The sequence below is a fragment of the Podarcis pityusensis genome, assembly GCF_964106645.2.
Source record: "Podarcis pityusensis genome assembly, chromosome: 3".
Lineage (NCBI taxonomy): Eukaryota > Metazoa > Chordata > Lepidosauria > Squamata > Lacertidae > Podarcis > Podarcis pityusensis.
Genome location: NC_138026.1, coordinates 78708959 through 78728484, shown reverse-complemented (window position 1 = coordinate 78728484; position 19526 = coordinate 78708959). Strand labels below are relative to the sequence as shown.

The window sequence follows — 19526 nt, the reverse complement described above, 5'->3', positions numbered from 1 at the left end:
CCGGTTTACTTCTCGACACACATTGACAGTATTGTGGAGAGAGCACTCTAGGATTCTCTGCAAGCTTCAGCCATATTTGAGCATTGCACACAGGGTTAAGGAGAGCATGTGAGTGGGAAGTGGGGCCAGGCCAAGTATTTCTACCTCCAGCGTCCATGCATACAATGCAAACATTTAGAGAGCACTCACATATCTAGGCTTCCACATGATCTGGAACTCAGTAATATTGGTATTAGGTAGCTTTGAGGCTTGTCTGTGTGAAGGCTGTCTTCCTTTTGACATTTGTGTGTGTGTGGCTACATTTCCTCCTTTACCATGTAGCACAGTGGTAGAGCACTGTTTTGTATACAAAGGTCCCAGTTTCTCCAACTTCGGAATTTCTCTTTTCTAAAACCCTGGAGCACAACTCAGGATTTACAGTATCAAGCTGGAGGAACCTGTGGTCTATGTTCCTACAGAATGTCCAAATAGGATTTTTGTGAATAATAAAAGCTGTTCATATATTAATGGTAGCATATGAAGAGCAGTTCACATTCATATGAACCCTGTTCACCTAGGAAGGAGGAATTATAAGCATATACTGCTTTCCTCCCCTCTCTATCCATCCACCCAACTATATACAGTCATACCTTGGATCCTGAACACCTTGGCACTCCAACATTTTGGCTCCCAAACGCCACAAACCCAGAAGTGAGTGTTCTGGTTTGCAAACGTTCAATGGAACCCAAACATCCAATGGGGCTTCCACAGCATCCGATTGGCTGCAGGGGCTTCCTGCAGGCAGTCAGAATCTGCACTTTGGTTTCTGAACATTTTGGAAGTCGAACGGACTGCCAGAACGGATTCCCTTTGACTTCCAAGATACGACTGTAGTCTTCGTACTGCAAATTTCTATTTATTTATTTTTACTCCTGGCATAAGGGGCTTCAAGTTCAAAACAGCATCTGTGTATGAACAAGAGACAAAGCCAATTGATGTTAAACTCCTGTACAATGAAGCCCACTCCTAGAATATTTAGGTTGTGCACCTCTACCTGGGAGTAAATCCTACTGACCTCAGAAGAACTTACTTCCAATCAAACATGCATAGGACTGGGCTGATGTTCTCTAAACCAGAATTTGTTGAGATTTAATGAAAATCTGTAATGGAAGAATTCCACTGTACTGGAAAAGAAGAATTCTGCTTGGCAGAATGAGTAAAAGCACAGAACTGCAATCAGATCCCGGTTATATCTGGAACTGAGCAGCGTCTTTCATAAACCACACTTGAACATTCACACAGAGGCAGTCTTGCACAAATATAACTAGGGAAAGTTCATGGGTCTAGGGAGAGAAATTAGTTATGGGAGCTCATGGCTTGAGCTCTACTGCACATTATCTTGTGAACTCTACAATAATGCTTTATTTTTCTCTCTTGACACAATATGCTGCAGATAGGTATTGAATTGCTGTTCTTCAGTATAGTACCTCCTGCCCTAATGTCCACTTATTGTGGAAGGGAGAACAAGGGCTAATACACACCTGTTTTCATGTAAGATGCCTTGACTGGTAAGCTGCTATGGTAAAAAGGTAGGGGCATAAAATAAAAATAAAAATGAGAGATTCCTCTGAATGCCAGATGCTGGGAGAATTTTTTTGGTGGGATGGGGTGGAGAGACCATTTTGGTATCCTGCTTATGAATGTCCAGGCTTAGCATTTGGCTACATGTTATTGGAAACAGGATGGGAGAATACATCAACATTAGTCTTAAAAGTGCCTAGAGGTCTTTATATTTTAGTGGTATACAAATTAGGTTAAATAAAAATAGTTCATCCACCTTTCCCTCCATATGTTCTGAATGGCAACTCCAATGAGCTCAGACAACATGCGTTGTTCTAATTCAACAAGGCAATTTATGTTCTTAAGAAAAAGTCACATTCCTAGGTATTCCAGTTAAGAGAGAGAGAGAGACTTTCAACTCTTGTGTAGTAGAACACAGAGGTGTGCATTGGATTTGGATGAATCCTGAGCTGAAATGGGCCACTTCAACAGGTTTGGGACTCATCTGCACCAAATAAGGCACTCTCTAAAGTGTCCTGAACTTGAAGTGAGGACCTTGGAAGTGGTTCAGCATGCTTTGAGGATTCAAACCAAGCACTGCAGACGAAAGCACCAAAAAGTGAAACATTTCTCCCCAAACTTGAGTACAAGTCTGTGGAAAACGTGGTATATAAACAAACCGACTATGATTATGAGCATATAAGGAAAATATTAAGGTAGGGAGAGCGTGAGATATAATTATTTTGTAGCTGACATATCTTGCTTCTATCAGACACAATGATTTTACCAGGACTATCCTGTCAAAAATGTTTTGCAAAGAAGGGATGTCAAAGTAATACACCCAGAAGAAGTCTCTACAAGCTGCTCAAATTCAAACTCTTCTTTTTGATCAGGTAACCTGTGGACATCCAAATGTTGGTGGCCCAGCACTCCGGTAACACCTGATCATAGGCCATGCTGGCTGGGGCTGATGGGAGATGGAGTCCAACACCACCTGCAGGGCCACATGCGACTTTGGTTTCCCCATCCTTTTAGTTTATACTCAAAACACTTGCAGCAGAAAAATTTAATAGAAAGAACTACTGAATCAAGGATCAGAAATGCTTTTCGGTAGTTGACATAAACCAGACTGGGAGTCTGTGAGGGAATGAATGCTTAATTCATAAACAAGTGTCTTGTGCTTTTCAGACATTAGCCTGCCATCTGGTGGTAAATTTACTAATCAGTCAAATACAGGTTGTCATATTGTTCAAAAATATGTCCAACACATAAAAACATTTCATTAGAACAAATTCTCCCTTTGAGTACAATTCTCCCTTTTCCCACCAGTATTTCCTTGTCACCCATCACATGGGAAGTTCCTTCCAATTTTCCAATACATTTGATTTTGAGTTTCCAGTTCAACCTAACGGATTTGCAATTTTAATTGGGCAGCCAGTGCTGGCTGCAAGCAGAAGGGTACAATTCGGCTCCTGAATTCTGCTTGCAACTTGCACTGGCTGCTCAATTAGAATTGCAAATCAGTTATAATGGAGCTAGCAACAATAAGACCTCCTCTAATTATTCCACTTTTTGCTAAGGACTTCTCTGCCTGTCTCCACAAAATTGCTGTGTCTGGGTGGGGGGAAAACAAGGCATGGAGAATAGAAGAGTTTGCTTTGAAAGAGCCCATTACAACCAATAAATGGACAGCATTCTTTCAAAGGGAGGGCAGATGAGTGTGGTATCGGATAACACTTTTTTTCTTTTTTAGAGTGAATGGGAAATTACTAAATGAGCCAACAGTGTCACACAAATCAGTTAGAGCTGCTAAAGAAAAAAAAAAGCAAAAAAAAGCTGCTGACTTTAATGTTCTGCACTGCGGTGTTATGTTTAGCTCTATACAAATTGGGTACAGTATGATATAAGCTGGCCCAGGATGGAGGAGACTATAGGTATTTGCATGCAAACCTTGTGGAAAACAAAAACAGCCCTAACTTGTTCAGGATTCTCTATTCATCTTAGCTGCCCTGAACTATTGCAGTCAAGCATCCAGGATATGCCCATCAACTGGGGTTGGAATATTGTTTCTGAAACAGTATTTCATTTTTTAAAAGACCAGAATTGTACATCAGATACATAACCTTTTTCTGTGAGTGCCCAAATCTGAATTAAATGAAACATCCAATGTCATGTCAGTGAACTAGATCCATTCCTTCCCTCCCCCTGCAGCCTCACCCCCACGTGTTCTGGAAGGTCCCCTGAACAATTCTAACAGATCTGGAGGGGTGCTGAGTGGTGGCAGACATTTGTGCCAGCAGAAGTCAGTTGTGCAAGTGGGGTACCACTTTTGGATATCAATCTTAGGATTTATTTTTTATGCTAACCATTTGTGATGCTGCATAGTAAAGCAGATAGCAAATGCAGTAACACAAAATGTTTTATGTTGGGCACAAATAGGAATATACTCGGGAAAGGACATACATGCCATCCTAAAGGACAGTTTCTATCCATGTGTACCAAAGTCATAACTTGTTTCAAACTGTTTTTAATATTGTTGGTTCATGTTGCCACTCTCTATGGGACCTTAGGGTGAAGGGTGAGTAAATAATAATACCAGTTTGAAACATGGATAGGAGCTGGGTAAGAGCGCACGCACACACGTTGCTTGCTTCTTCCTTAGTCTTGGCCCTTGGGAGATGAACGCCACACACCATAGTCAAATTCAACTGGACGTAACCATCCAGGGGTCCTTTATCTTTACATTTTAGTCGATATTTTGGACTGCACGTTTTTCAGAGCAGTGGCTTTTAAATATTTCTATCCATTAACAGTTCAGAATTCTTGCAGGTACCAACAGCAATTCAAAATCCCAGTGCAATAAGAGTCCAAAGTACTGTATACACAAAACAACTTCAATTTCATTATTTGTTTTATTTTTCATATAAATAAACATTCTAAAAAAAATTGGAATAGAAACACTAAATACAGTATTGCACATAGCGATCTTTGTTAAGTGTAGTATTATTTAATTTAGTATGGCAATAAACATATTGGAGATACTGAAGGGAAGAGGATGGCTACAAAACTTAAACATGCTACAATGTTTTTAAATGCACTTAAATGAAAGAAAACACAGAAGTTAAAACAGCAAGAGACTATAGCTTACATAAATACAAACATGGGTTTTTCATCAGTGCTATTAAAATATCTGTAACTTCTTTATTTGCTCTTCATAGGTCTCTTGTAACAACAATCTTCTCTTTTCTATTTCCCAAGAAATAACTTTATTCCTGACACTGGGGAAACAAATAAAGGAACTATCAGGAACTAACCTGAAAGACGAAAAAATTTCAGGCTGATCAGTAATCACATAACAGGAAACAATTTCCCCAATGAATGAAAAATATATTTTTAGTGCTTGGCATTTTAAAAAGTCAATTCCTGAGGTCATAATTTATGTAGCCTTTTCAATGCCTGGAACCAGAGACTGACATCTGGACAACCAGGTATCATGTACTGGGCTACATGGAAAGAGAAAGAAAGAAATTTCAGCAGGTTAGAACTTAAAACCACCCCAGCACCTTCCATGCTAAATGGCTTTGGGATCTATGCACTTTATCCTGCCCCCCCTTAAATTTGGCTGTTTTCAATAACTTTTGAATGTAGATCTATGCTACATTGTGCGGAGGAGGCAGTCTAATCTAGATATGACCAATCATTCGGTTGTCTTTATTGGCCGAGATTGAGGTGGCACAAAACAACTGCAACTATTTATGTAGTTTACGTTATGGGCACTCAATAAAATGTAAAGCTGAATTAATCAATAGTCCTTGCTTTGTCACCAGAAAACTGAGGTTCACAATATCACCTTTGATCATCTGGAAGGATAATAAAAGGGAAGTATTTAGTACTTTACACTGCAAGATTCAATAGATTGGTAGGAAGTCTACTACAAGTTTCTTGTTACTCTGTAAACTTTTTTTTTTATTAAAAAAATGTTGGTAGCAAACCAAAGGCTGTTTAGTATCCTTCAAATGATTCCTACGCTGTGCTGCAGCCTTGAGTAGCCTTCCTTTGTGTCCATCTTTTGTACATGGATGGGGAAATTATTAACCTCCAGATACTGCTAGACTAGTCCCCATCTTCCCTGACTACTGGCCATGATGGCTGGGGCTTATGGGAGTTGTTGTTTATCAACATTTGAAAAATCACAAATTCCCCACCCCTGCTTTATTATGTGGCAGAAAATGCAGAGATAATGTCCCGCCTTGTCAACTGTAAAGATTTGCTGTGCTGAACATACCTTGTTTTGGAAATGGATTATAGTGTAAAAGGAGCAGTTTACCCATTCAAAATACAGATTACAAATGTCAATATGAAACAGACACGAACAATTCTCAAGAAGTAGCCCTAATCTAAATGTAGCACTGCAGTGTATTTGCTCTGGAAAGATCTTGCCAACAGGAATGGAAATGTAGTGTTTGTATGAAAGATGTTTATAGTTTCAGTATGTTTAGGGCAGACTGAATGACTGCCTCTTACACCAGGTGCTTTAGTTATTGTTAGTATTCCTCCAAATACATTGCAAAAGCACATTTGGATGAAAAAGACCGGATGGAGTGCATGGAAGAGGCATGCCTTAAATTAATAACTTCTATGATTTTGGACACTCCATACAGCAAATCTGTTTATCAATGAATGTCCAGCAGATTCTAGTCAGTGGAAACAGAAAACAAATGCAAACAGGTCAAGAAAACAAATGGGTCAAGTGATGTAGTCTCCTTCCCCCCAACAGACATATTGAGTTTATTGAACAGGTGGACAATGATGCGTGCTGTTTGACCTTCATATTTTCATACTTATCTTCGCTTTCTGAAAATGAAAAGGTGAAGAAAATATCAGTTTCAAAATTTCAGAGCATGTGAACTAATAATCAACCATGCAGTGAGAACCCCAAAGATACAAAAAATGGGTAATCTACCATTTTCCTCTCTTGCAAATAAAGACTAAGATTGAAATCCAGTTAAATCAGAATGTTTGGATGCCAAGCTGAGTTGTTTCCAATACACTATCTTCAAGTGCAAGAAAGAATGAAAACCTTTTAAGTTTCATTAAAAACAGCACCTCCATTTTATGTTATCAGTGTCACATGTCTGAAAGCACAGCAAGCACTTTCAGCTTCTGCATATAACAGATCACTGAACCAAGTCCAGCGTCCTAAACCACAGAAGCATTTTACTCCAAATAGCAATACAACCTTGGGAAAATGTTGTGCCCCATGTGCCTTTCTAAGTTTTGTGTTCCAAAATCTCTCAAGTTGGGCCTTATCTGCTAACTCCTAGTAGGTTTTGTTTCATTGGAAAATCAATTTAAGTTTTGTTGCCAATTACAATATGAAGCTCCCATCTGGGGGTACCCAAAGAGCAGGAGGATTTACAGGTCCCAGCCCCAGGGAGCTTGCGATCTAAAATACACACAGGGAAACAACAGAGAAAGGAGCAGAGATGCAAGGATTTCAATATACTATGGTATAGGCCAGGGGTCAGCAAACTTTTTCAGCAGGGGCCGGTCCTCTGTCCCTCAGACCTTGTTGGGGGCTGGACTATTTTTTTTTTTAAAAAATGAACGAATTCCTATGCCCCACAAATAACCCAGAGATGCATTTTAAATAAAAGCAGACATTCTACTCATGTAAAAACACCAGGCAGGCCCCACAAATAACACAGATATGCATTTTAAATGAAAGGACATATTCTACTCGTGTAAAAACATGCTGATTCCCGGGTCTGATTTAGAAGGCGATTGGGCCAGATCTGGCCCCCGGGGCCTTAGTTTGCCTACCCATGGTATAGGGACTCTGGGGTAATCCAAAGCCTTGTTGGAAAGGGGGTAATTTGAGTAAATTAAAGGAAATAAGGGAGGTGGCCATAGAGAGATGGTTCCAAGAGGCAGCTCCAGGTATAAAGAGCATCAACGGAAAATGGGTAGAGTCATTAAGTGAGTTTCAACATTTTTTGTTTTACTGATACTAAGAGGAAATGATGAGGATTCCTGCTCAGAAACCTTAACAGGAGGAGAACACTCATACACAGCAGGCAGAAAAAACCGTAAGTGAACTATACTCACAATTCCAGAATCGTGCTTTTGTTTTATATTGTAAAGAGATTTCCCCTTTTTCTGTCTACATACTTCTTCGGCTTCTTTTAGTCTGCAACACATTTAATTGATTCACCAAATCAAAACCACTTGTGAAGGCTGAATAACACGTGAAGGACAGCTCAAGGACAATATTTTTCAACATACAATAATTCTGAGGGCTTGCAGAATATAAATGATAAGCGATATTGCCAATAAAAGGAGACATGCAAACTGTAACAGTTGCTGTATGCAAATATGATATTCCTGAATGTACTGTTCTGTTGTACCTAATGCCCCATAGTTGAGAATGACAATGATAATACTAGATATACAAAGTTCCATTACATCTCTCACGCTCTTTACATTTTAAAGATCAGACCCAATTCCCTTGGGTTTATTTATTGCTTTATATACTGTAGTTATCTGACAAGTAATTTCTGCATTAATTCCTTTGCCTAATGATTATATTTATTCTAAGAAACTCTTGAAATTTTTGATCATAAATCACAATGCATTTTTGGAGGTTGAATCTGAACCTGTTTTACTGTAGAACATAATTCCACTTCTGACAGGAATTCTCTATTAACAACCCAATTGGGTCACTAGAGCCCCATAACTTTATTGTTAAAAACACAGCCTCAGCAGTCCATAAAGAAAATGATGGTTCTAACATGAGAAAACAACAACAGGAACAATATAAAAAGAAAATGAGAAATAATGGCTATATTTATTTAACTTATTTCATAAAATTTATACACCTCTTGATTATTTAAAAAACCTCAAAGCGGTTTACAAAAGGATAAAACTGAGAAAAATTCACAACCATACTTTAAAACATATAGAAGTTAACATACCAAAACAGTTTAAAATTACCTCAACTTTCAAAGAACTTGTGTAGGCTTGTCTAAACAAGAACGTTTATTGCTCTCCAGTTTTATGTTTAGGAGGCCATTACTATGACAAGGATATCAGATCCCCAGAAGATCACTTTTGAATGATATTTTGAACATTCCCATTTTCAAAAACATCTTTGAATATGAACATTTTATTGAGCCTTGGGGGAAAACTCAGCATCTAAACCAGATGTGGACTACAATTCCCACCAGCCCTAGCCAGCATGACCAATGGTCAGGGATTATGGGTGCTGTAGTCCACACTACCTGCAGGGTACCACACTGGCTATCCCTGATCTAAACAGAAAAACAAGAACAGTTGAGATATGTAATTAAAAGTGAGCTACTTGATAGTTCTCACATTGTTTCTATATCCTTAGCTTGTTTGTCTTCACATTGTCCAACTTGCCTTTTCTATAACCATGAGGACTATAATTTTAAAAGAAGTCAGAATTCACATGAATAAAAAAGGAGCCTATGGCATGCTTTATGCTATGTATGGGAGGCAGGCGGTCCTCCCCTGAGTAACGATATATCACGCTAATCCCTCTACAGCATCCTTACCATCCTTTCTGCTTCAGGTTTATTGTTCTCATGAGAAGAACTCCTTTGCTTTGGCTGCCATACCATACTTTCCAGACAATTGTTTTTCTTACTTACAAGCTCGTTTATTCAGATATGTAAGCAAGTGGTTAACAATTGTAGGGAAAGAACAGAGCATTTCAGGAGACAGCATGGCTGGGTACTAGCACTCCTGGAAGCTGTCTGAGACTAGTTTAGATGGAAAAATCTGCAGACTGGTCCAACACATACACAAAGAAAATATTTTAAAAAACTGCAGCAGAGAAGTTATTGTTCTGATTCCCTCCAAACAGCTGTGTGGTAAAGTGGGCCAATAGAATATAAGTTATCAGTGTTAGATGGGCTCTCACCACAGACTGAAATATTAAAAGGGCCCAAAGGCAACAAATAGAAAACAAGTGACCTTGTCAAAGAAAAGCTGTATTGTATATGCATACCTCAGTAAGAGGAAATGACAATTTCCTCAGTGCCAAACAAGGTACAGTGGTACCTCAGGTTAAAAACTTAATTCATTCCGGAAGTCCATTCTTAACCTGAAACTGTTCTTAACCTGAAGCACCACTTTAGCTAATGGGGCCTTCTGCCGCCGCCGTGCCACCGGAGCACGATTTCTGCTCTCATCCTGAAGCACTATTTCTGGGTCAGCAGAGTCTGTAACCTGAAGCATATGTAACCTGAAGCGTATGTAACCTGAGGTACCACTGTATGGCCTAAACGAAAGGAACTCAAATATTCTCATGTTGCTATTTTGCTTGTGGTTGTTTCACATTTTATAGCTGTTGTCATTATTATTATTATTATTATTATTATTATTATTATTATTATTTTGGAGCTGGTTTTCATATTGTTTTGTGAACCACCTGATAGGGTAAAAAGGCAGTTTATAAATAGTAGTAAATCAATAGTTCCAGTGTAGAACTATTGGAAAGGTATGTGAAGCTTCACAACATCATCACCCCTCCACTGCCCCCTATTGTGATGACTAGAACTCCACATGTGCTGGGCAGGACCAGAAAAGGAATGGGCAGGAGTCACAGGTGCCTACATGGCAAGATATGTGAGTTCCACATACAAGTGACACTTGCATCTCTTGACCGGGTGATGGTATGGAAGTATCTGCTTGGTGACCCGTGTGCAAGTCCTACAAATGGAAGCACAAGTCATCATTTCCCAGAATGTGTGACATGGCTCTAACATTCAATCCTGTAGTGATTTAGAAGATCATCCCATAATATAAAATCACCTCAACCAACGGAAATTGTTTTGATAGTAATCAAGTACAACATGCACCAAACAAATCATCGTGGAGGAATACCTGGGAATAAAACCCAAGTTTCTTTCCAAAATCCCAATGGATCTAGAAGAAATGGCCTATCTTCCTCATTATATTGAATTATATTGAACTATCATGTTTCAAGTATTCTTCTGCACACAGGCCAGCAGAATTCCTGCCACCACTCACTGGCTGTTGTCTTCCAGGGGTTAGATTGGAAATGTCTCACAGTTCTCACTTTTTACTTCCTAGATTGTAAAAATGTGCCTGTGGCTCCTGTCTCCAAGCACACCTTTCCTATATGTGGGACATGTCGCCATTTATCAACACTGCCCCTAAGTGTACCCAAGCACACATGACCACAGGTAACTGGAAGATCCCCACCACCACATGCCACTGCCACCTCATCTGTTTTCCCCCTGATTCTACAGGGTCAAAAATTGGGATTATTCCCTATGGATATTTGCCATTTCCTGAACATCATGGGTTGTTCCTCACAAGGACGTTTGAATTTAATATTTAATATTGTCTAGGGCTGGATAGAAAGAGTAAACTGTTTTGGTTCTTTTTACATTATCTGGTTTATTCTTCATACCTTTCATTTCCAATATTAATTAATTAAGTTTTAAAAGTATTTTAATCCAAGTGTTACTGCATGCTTCTGACAATCTTTCCCCTGTGTGCCAGACTGCACTTTGATGCTACATACTTAGCCGAACAAGAAATTAAGGTAGAAACTAGCTGAACTCTACTTGTAACTTGGGAATTAGCTGCTAATTGCTTCCTTCCTGGTTGAAAATTAACATGCACCTCATGTGTGTGTGTGTCATATTATAATTTTTTTTTTTAAATTTAGCTGGTTACCAGGCATGTGGTTCAAAAGATTTTCCAATTCTGTCCTTGAATAAAGTGTGGATAGATAGCAGAGGGTTAACCTAAACAAAGGGAACTGTTCCTTGTTTCCATCATAATTAAGTTGTTTTCCCCCCAGCACTTTTACCTCTCTATCCTTCTTATTTATTGTCAGGCAAATGTATACAAAATGTTCACTATGATTAAGTCTGAAAACAGTTTGCAAGATGAATAAGATAGATACAGGGGAAAGAAACCAGACATTCCTGCAGAATCATTTTCTCTATCTTCTACACCAAACACTAGACTGATCATGGTCTTATCATGAGAGAATTTCTCCCATCATTCAACCCAGTGAGAAAGAAAGCCACTTCCCTGCCACTAAGCATTAATAATTTTGTCTAAAGAAGTATCTCTGACATACAGATTCATTTCCTACTGGCTCCAAGTTGGCTTGGTGCAGATACCTTTACACTTTGCCAGAGTCTAGTAGTACATGACTAATTTAAACAGACTGACAAGGCTGGAATGTTCATGCATTTGGTAGTTGAAGTGGTCACGACAAGCCTTCCAACAATAAGCTAAGGAGTAGCTAATATTACTCTTTAAGAAAAACATACTTCCAGGATCCTAGCACCAAATTTATCTACTTATTAATTCAGTACTCTCTGGAATAATAAGAATAATAATAATAGAATCCAACCACTGCCATTTTAAAACACAGCATGGTTTTTATTTCCTTTTTAAAATGATGGCTTAAAACATTCTGTATTGATTTCTCAGGATTTCTGATGGCAGATTTCTCTTCACATTTGTGTATTTGGGTATTGAAGATTTGCCTTTAAATTTAGATCCACAGTACTTACACCCACTTTTATATCCTTGGAATAGAACTATTATTCACTAACATTAGCCACACTAGTAACATCAAGGGTTGCTTCCATGGCACGATTCTTCACCTTTTTTGCTGTTTATTAAAGGTAAAGGTAAAGGTACCCATGGGCCAGTCGTGACCGACTCTAGGGTTGCGCGCTCATCTCGCTCAAGAGGCCGGGAGCCGGCGCCGTCCGAAGACACTTCCGGGTCACGTGGCCAGCGTGACGAAGCTGCAACTGGCGAGCCAGCACCAGTGCCGCACACGGAAATGCCGTTTACCTTCCCACTATAAAGCGGTACCTTTTTATCTACTTGCACTTCGTACTTTCGAACTGCTAGGTGGGCAGGAGCTGGGGCTGAACGACGGGAGCTCACCCCGCCGCGGGGATTCGAACCGCCAACCTTACGATCAGCAAGTCCTAGGCACTGAGGTTTTACCCACAGCGCCACCTGCGTCCCTTTGCTGTTTATTAATCAATGGCAATTGTCCATCATGGAGAACATTTCCTTCACTGATGCTATAAAATTACTTGGCACTGTAACCTGACCTCCAGATCACCTTGTATTAAACTTAATATAAGCATTCTGGTATCTCAGCATAGCAGCAACATTAAAAGGTAAAGGTACCTCTGCCCATTCAGGCCAGTCTTGCCAGACTCTAGGGTTGTGCGCTCATCTCACTCTATAGGCCGGGAGCCAGCGCTGTCCGCAGACACTTCCGGGTCATGTGGCCAGTGTGACAAGCTGCATCTGGCAAGCCAGCGCAGCACACGGAACGCCGTTTACCTTCCCGCTGGTAAGCGGTCCCTATTTATCTACTTGCACTCAGAGGTGCTTTCGAACTGCTAGGTTGGTAGGCGCTGGGACCGAACGACGGAAGCGCACCCCGCCGCGGGGATTCGAACCGCCGACCATGTGATCGGCAAGTCCTAGGCGCTTTGGTTTTACCCACAGCGCCACCCGCGTCCAGCAGCAACATTATTTCATCCCAAATAAAATCCTCAACATCTTCTATGGGGGTAAGACTGATCTACTTGCAATGGCCCATTCACATGATCCCTGAGTTATTTTGAGACAATAGTTGCCCTTGTCCTTCCATGTTGCCTCTCACACCAGAAGACAAAGATCAGATGTTCCAAGATTTTTATTTTCACTTTAAAGCAGCATCACTGAAAGGGAGAATCTAGCTTGGGGAAATGGTAAGGGGGGAAAGGATTAACACCTCCTCCCCCAGTGCCCCTGCTCCAATATATTTCAGCAGCTTTTAAGCGTATATCAAAACACTGGAAGATCCAACTTTAAATTTCCCATGTAACATATAGTCTGTTCCCTGGATTTAAGAGGAAAGGGAGGTGGTGGCAGTGCACTGTCTGTGGGACCTGAAGTTATTGGGAGGAAGGGGGCTTTTTCTCCAGGCATCATGGACCAGACTAAAGAAGGGACAAAAAGAACAGAAGAGCAAACTAGTCAGGAAAAGGGCATGAAAAGGGGTTTTGAGAGAAAGAAAGGAAAGGAAAGGAAAGGAAAGGAAAGGAAAAGAAATGGTGAGGCAGAAATTACGGTACCACCAGCACCAGTGGCAGTGGCTATGAAAGGTTTAACTCTTGAGTCATATGAAGTTTCTCCTTTAAGCAGTTCTGAGGGTTAGGAACTTTGCCACTACCACTGATCTTGTTACTAAAACTCAAAGTGCACGGGCCCACCCTCCTAACCTTCCAGCCTCAAACAAACAAACAATTGCAATTCTCTTGTCTCTAGGTGTGTCATCATAAAGTCCAATTTGCTCACTTCTATTCTGAAGGCTAACAAAAGATCCGTTAGCTTACTTGGCGAGGACGTGCCTCCTGCTACAAGATTAAATGCCCTTCTTTGGAAGAAGCAGTGACAGCTTACCGGCATGCTACTTCCTATGCAATACATAGCTACACAATGCCAGACTTTAAATCGTTCAACAGCAAGCTTTAAATCATCCTGCCGAGTAATCTGTAGGGAGACATACCAGTCTTTCTTCAGAGGGAGATCAATGAGCTGTGGAGACATATTGGCCAGGAATCTCTCCTTTCATCTAGATGTACAACATGACACACCAGGTGCCAGCTTAAGTGCTATTCTTGCAGGAATGGGCAACTTTTATAGCCAAGGAAGTCCAAGATGCATCTTAGGGTTTGAAAGTGTGGAAGTGGCTGCTAGTCCGAAACAACTGAACTGGATTTGAGAAACATAGCATCAAGAATTCAGATAACTTTACTTCAGTTTCTGTTTGTGATAAAATTTATAAGCTTCAGGCTTATTGTTTGCAATTTATTGGAATTTTCCACCGACTAAAACAATTTGGGGTGAGGGGTGGGTGGGTCACAAACCTCCTTTATTTTTGCAAGCTGCAAAGGTTTATCTGTTGTTTTCATTTTTCAGCTATGTAGAAACTCTTGCAAACATAAATTTATGCATAACTGGGGCTCCTTATATAAGGTAAGGGCAGGATCTGCCTGCACCCAGTGAAGGGGAAAGCCCTGCATCAAACTCAATGAATGAAGTGGGGAGTTCAATGTTACAGCAAGCATCACAAAACATTCTGGGTCTGCCCTTACGCCATATGGTGAAAAACTGACTCCACTGAAGTTACCAGAGCAGACCTGATGAGAACTGTCCATTGTGAAATCTGTCCATGTTTACTTTAACCGGTTACCGATCAATATGAAGGCCTGTCCTCTTACCCAAGTATCACATACCAATATTGTAAATGGTCACTGCGCTTATAACTCTAACTGAAGCTCTAACTAAATTGTCACAAACTGTACTTTTTGCATTTTTTTTTTACTTTTCAGCTCCATCTTAATACACTGGTGTGAGTGGATAACTAAGGAAAACAATTCTAGCACCTGACGAAGTGGGCAATAGTCTATGAAAGCTTATGCCATCATATATTTATTGGTCTTTAAGGTGGTGTGGGGAATTCTGTTGTTTCTATGGAGCGTAGCTACTGTTTAAAAAACAAACAAGCAAGTATTTCCATTCTATCTATCTATCTATCTATCTATCTATCATCTATCATCTCCAGGACAGCTGTTTACCAGCTCCATCTGGTACGCAGGCTGAGACCCTATCTGCCCGCGGACTGTCTCGCCAGAGTGGTGCATGCTCTGGTTATCTCTCGCTTGGACTACTGCAATGTGCTCCATGTGCGGCTACCTTTGAAGGTGACCCGGAAACTACAACTAATCCAGAATGCGGCAGCTAGACTGGTGACTGGGAGCGGCTGCCGAGACTACATAACACTGGTCTTGAAAGACCTACATTGGCTCTCAGTACGTTTCCGAGCACAATTCCAAGTGTTGGTGCTGACCTTTAAAGCCCTAAACGGCCTTGGTCCAGTATATCTGAAGGAGCGTCTCCATCCCCATCGTTCTACCTGAACACTTAGGTACAGTGCCGAGGGCCTTCTGGCAGTTCCCTCACTGTGAGAAGTGAGGTTACAGGGAACCAGGCAGTGGCACCCGCCCTGTGGAACACCCTCCCACCAGATGTCAAAGAGAGCAACAACTACCAGACTTTTAGAAGACATCTGAAGGCAGCCCTACTTAGGGAAGCTTTTAATGTTTGATGCATTACTGTATTTTAATATTTTGTTGGAAGCTGTCCAGAGTGGCCAGATGGGCGGGGTATAAATAATATATTATTATTATTATTATTATTATTATTATTATTATATCTCACTCTTTATCACATGATCTCAGGATAAGGTACAGTGTAAAATCTACTAGCATACAAAGGGTTTTCCTTGACTTCCTAGCAATAATTCTTGCATATTCATACTTTTTAAATTAGTTGCTGGGACCAACAGGATTGTATTTTAAAAGTCAAGTACAGAGAAATAGAAGAGGCAGCTATAGGGTGATGATACACAGTTTTATTTTTGACTCTTCTTCCTTGGAGGTTTTTAAACAGAGGTTGGATGGCCATCTGTCATGGATGCTTTAGCTGAGATTCTTGCATTGCAGTGTGTTAGACTAGATGACTCTTGGGGTTTCTTCCAGCTCTAAGATTCTATGATTCTATGAATTAAGTGAAGCTGCGGAGGTTCTGAACTGGTGCCTAGATTTGATAATAGGCTGGATGAGGGCCAATAAACTGAAACTGAATCCTGATCCACTGAAAGACCCGGGAACTGATGCACAACCAGTTCTGGATTGGGATTGCATTCCCACCAGAGAGAGCAAGTTTGCAGCTTGACGGTATTTTAGATACAGCATTGTCAAGTGGCCCTGAAGAAGTCTCAGAAACTTCAACTAGTACAGAACACAGCTGCCAGAATTTTTACTGGTATGTGTACTCTAAATAAACAAACATACGTAGTATGCAATAAGCATCAAGCAGACCTGGCAACTGAGCAGGGCCAAAGCCTGAGAAGTCCTGCCTCTTAGTTTCTGTCTCTCTCTTTGTGTGTGTGTGTGTGTGTGTGTGTGTGTGTGTGTGTACACACACACTGCTTAACCACTTAATTTACACCTAGAAGTCTCAACCAAAAGTCTTAAGAAGACAGCTCTGAACTGTAGTTATAGCAACAGATAGAGAAGTAAATTCCCTGAAAGGTGATGCTTAGTATCTTGAGCAATGGCCTGCATTACTGCCTAATTTCTTCCCCGAGGTCCTTCATGCCTCTTTGGCATTTTAGCCAAGGCTTGAGCACCCCCACCCCCTCCTGTGGGTTCAACTAGAGATGGCAGCTGTAGCACTGAGAAAAATAATCTGTGCTTCTCCCAATGAAAAGAAAGACAGGGAGGGAATGCGTGTGCTTCTTTGGCAATGCCACCCTTCATGGGAACTTACGATAGGCTGCTCAGGAAGAAAACCTTCCAGTCCTTTCATTTCACACCCCAGCTAAAACAAAAGTGGAATGGTAGCCGATGAAGGGGTTACAAAACCTTGGAATGAGCAATTAAGATTCCTGCCATCAGGTTGGAAGAACAAGTTGCTCTCTCATAGCCAGAAATCTCCCCAGTGAAGAATAGCAATGCCTAGTAAAAGAGCAGAGTGCAGTCACACTCCATAGCCGTCAATGCTGAGTTAAGTAAATCCTTGGATACCCTCATGTATTATGAATGGCTGGAATGCAACCCATTGTTCACAAAAGCAATATCTGGTTACTCAAAGATTCAGCACATACCACACTGGATTTTTTTAAAAAGAAGTTTGTATTCAAAATGAATTTCTGGAACACAGAAAAGGGTCAAAGGTTTCAGAGCAAAGTTAAAATATAGGCAGCAGGTGTAACATTTGGACATGCTGATGTCAATGGGAAGGCACCCAAGCCCTGCTAAAAATTGGACTGAGATTCTGCTTGAACACGGAAAGATGTCACAACATTGATGCAATGAAGCAAAGCCTCAAGATTCAGCTCTGGTAAAAACTAATGCCAGTCATTCTTTGCATCACATTACTGGAGTGAAACTGGAAGACCTCACAGATTTAAAGCAAATAAGAACTGAGTCCTTAAAAATACAAGCATAAGGAAACAGCTACAGACAAGCTTATTAGAAGTGCATTGTTGGAAGGAGTCTGAAAATAATAAATAATAAAATCAAATAAAATCAGTGCCATGGCTGATTCTCTGCACTTCAGTCATCTCTGGCAGTTGCTAACTCAGTCTCCTGGAGAGAAGATTTTGAAAAATCCTTGGCTAACCTTTCTTCTTTTATGCTAACTAATTGCTAGTGTTTCTTGATTTCCAATTGAAATGGGTTTAGTTCCCTCTTTCCTTTAACAGCTTTAGTACAAAACTTTATCATTGTGGCTAATGTCAGAAAACTAAATTTATATTCTGTCTTTAATTATCTACTTTCTGTGGGACCTATATGCCTACATAGCCAATGCTAATCTATGAAGGATACATTTTTTGTCATACTAAATAATCCAGAAGATGATTTGAATTGTGTCATCAAAACTCTCCAAAATTTTGAAAGATTCTGTTATTCTAGACAGATGCTACATCATATACACCAAACTCAATATAGCACCATCACAATATTTTGCCATATTTTGCTAGAGAATTATTGATGTGATGATATCCTAGAGAATATGCCAATCATATAAGTGTTTCTTTATAAAACTAAGGGTGACCCCAATAAGGCCAGAAGTTAAGAGTTCTTGATCAATCCTCCTCTTTAATGTATGTTGTGAATGACATGAACTGAGAATCTTTCTGAAAGCAGTAGCTTCACGTCGTTTAAGAGTGCTGTCCGTGGTTGGTTGGTGCTGATGCAGTCAGGCAGCAGTGCTGGAACTTAGTTCCATGCCTGACAAATTCCCAAAGTGTCCAAAAATATAAATAGGGGCTGTTGTTTTTGTGAGTGAAACAAAGAAGCATAACCAAATAGTAGTACAAGGTGCAAAAGAGTAACCATTCCCTTAAGGCTGAATTGAAGGTAAGTCTTACACACGTAACTGACATATGCTATTTTTTATTGAGTATTCCAGCAGCATTTCAGATCATATAACATGAATCAGTTACTATTATGGGTGGGCACTGTCTGGCTATACAGGCTTAATGACGAGTGTGTGGAAAATAAGACAGCAATAATCTTTGGAAGTTTAGCATAACACTTGCATTGTTTTTCCACTTGGTGGCCAATCAACCTACCCAGCCAGCACATGGGTCTGTGGATACTGTGTTTTAAAGACTTTGCTGTGGATATAATAGGTCACCATATTTGGGGCTGGGAAGAAATTTGCCTGCAAACAAATTGAGTCCATTTGGGATTTTTCTTCCTCATAGCAATCATCACAACTATTGGTGGATAAGGCAGTGGGTTGAATCCTCTAGTGGCAGTTCTGGGTGGCAGTCCTGTCCTGAAGCCTCCGGGGGAGCAGACAGGCCATAGGACTTCCATGTGGCAACCTGGGAGGCCAGCTTAGCTGATTCACATCTTGAGATGGCCCTTAACCCAGGCACAACCTTGAAAACCTCAGGATGAACACCCAGTGCCTAAGCCTAAGCCTACATACACCTGTAATCAATAAAGTTGTGGCTATTTGCCACCCCAAAATATTCTTGTGTCTGTTTGTATTGTGTCCAAAACATGGGGAACCCAGTTCTGGCCAGACTTTACTCACAAAAAAAACTTTGCAGTTGACCCTAGGTCATCTCGCAGGCATAGGGCTGTGCACAAAAGGCACCAACCCTCCCACACTAGGTGTATTGGGGGAGTGGGATAGCATGAATCTTGCCTTCTCCAATTAAGACTAAGGTAGTTTATGACAGTAAAATATAATAAAACACACAATCTCACCCACAATATCATTGTATTCCAGCCTAAAAACCTCCAATGACTTGCAGAAAAGGCAATATCTAAAACATTCATAGCAAATATGAACTTTTATTAAATTGCGGATTG

At 40.4% G+C, this 19526-nt stretch overlaps 1 protein-coding gene across 1 annotated transcript in view; it reads right to left on the bottom strand.

The window, feature by feature from the left end:
* Window positions 1-5512: 5512 nt before the first annotated feature.
* The window catches only part of FMN2 (formin 2), a 156579-nt gene continuing 142565 nt past the window's right edge, over window positions 5513-19526 (bottom strand). The window contains exons 17-18 of the mRNA XM_080997603.1: window positions 7648-7729; window positions 5513-6393 (exon numbers count right to left, since the gene is read on the bottom strand). Of these exons, the coding sequence (XP_080853729.1) occupies window positions 6367-6393; window positions 7648-7729 (109 nt within the window). The 3' untranslated portion in view covers window positions 5513-6366. The remainder of the gene's footprint in view (window positions 6394-7647; window positions 7730-19526) is intronic.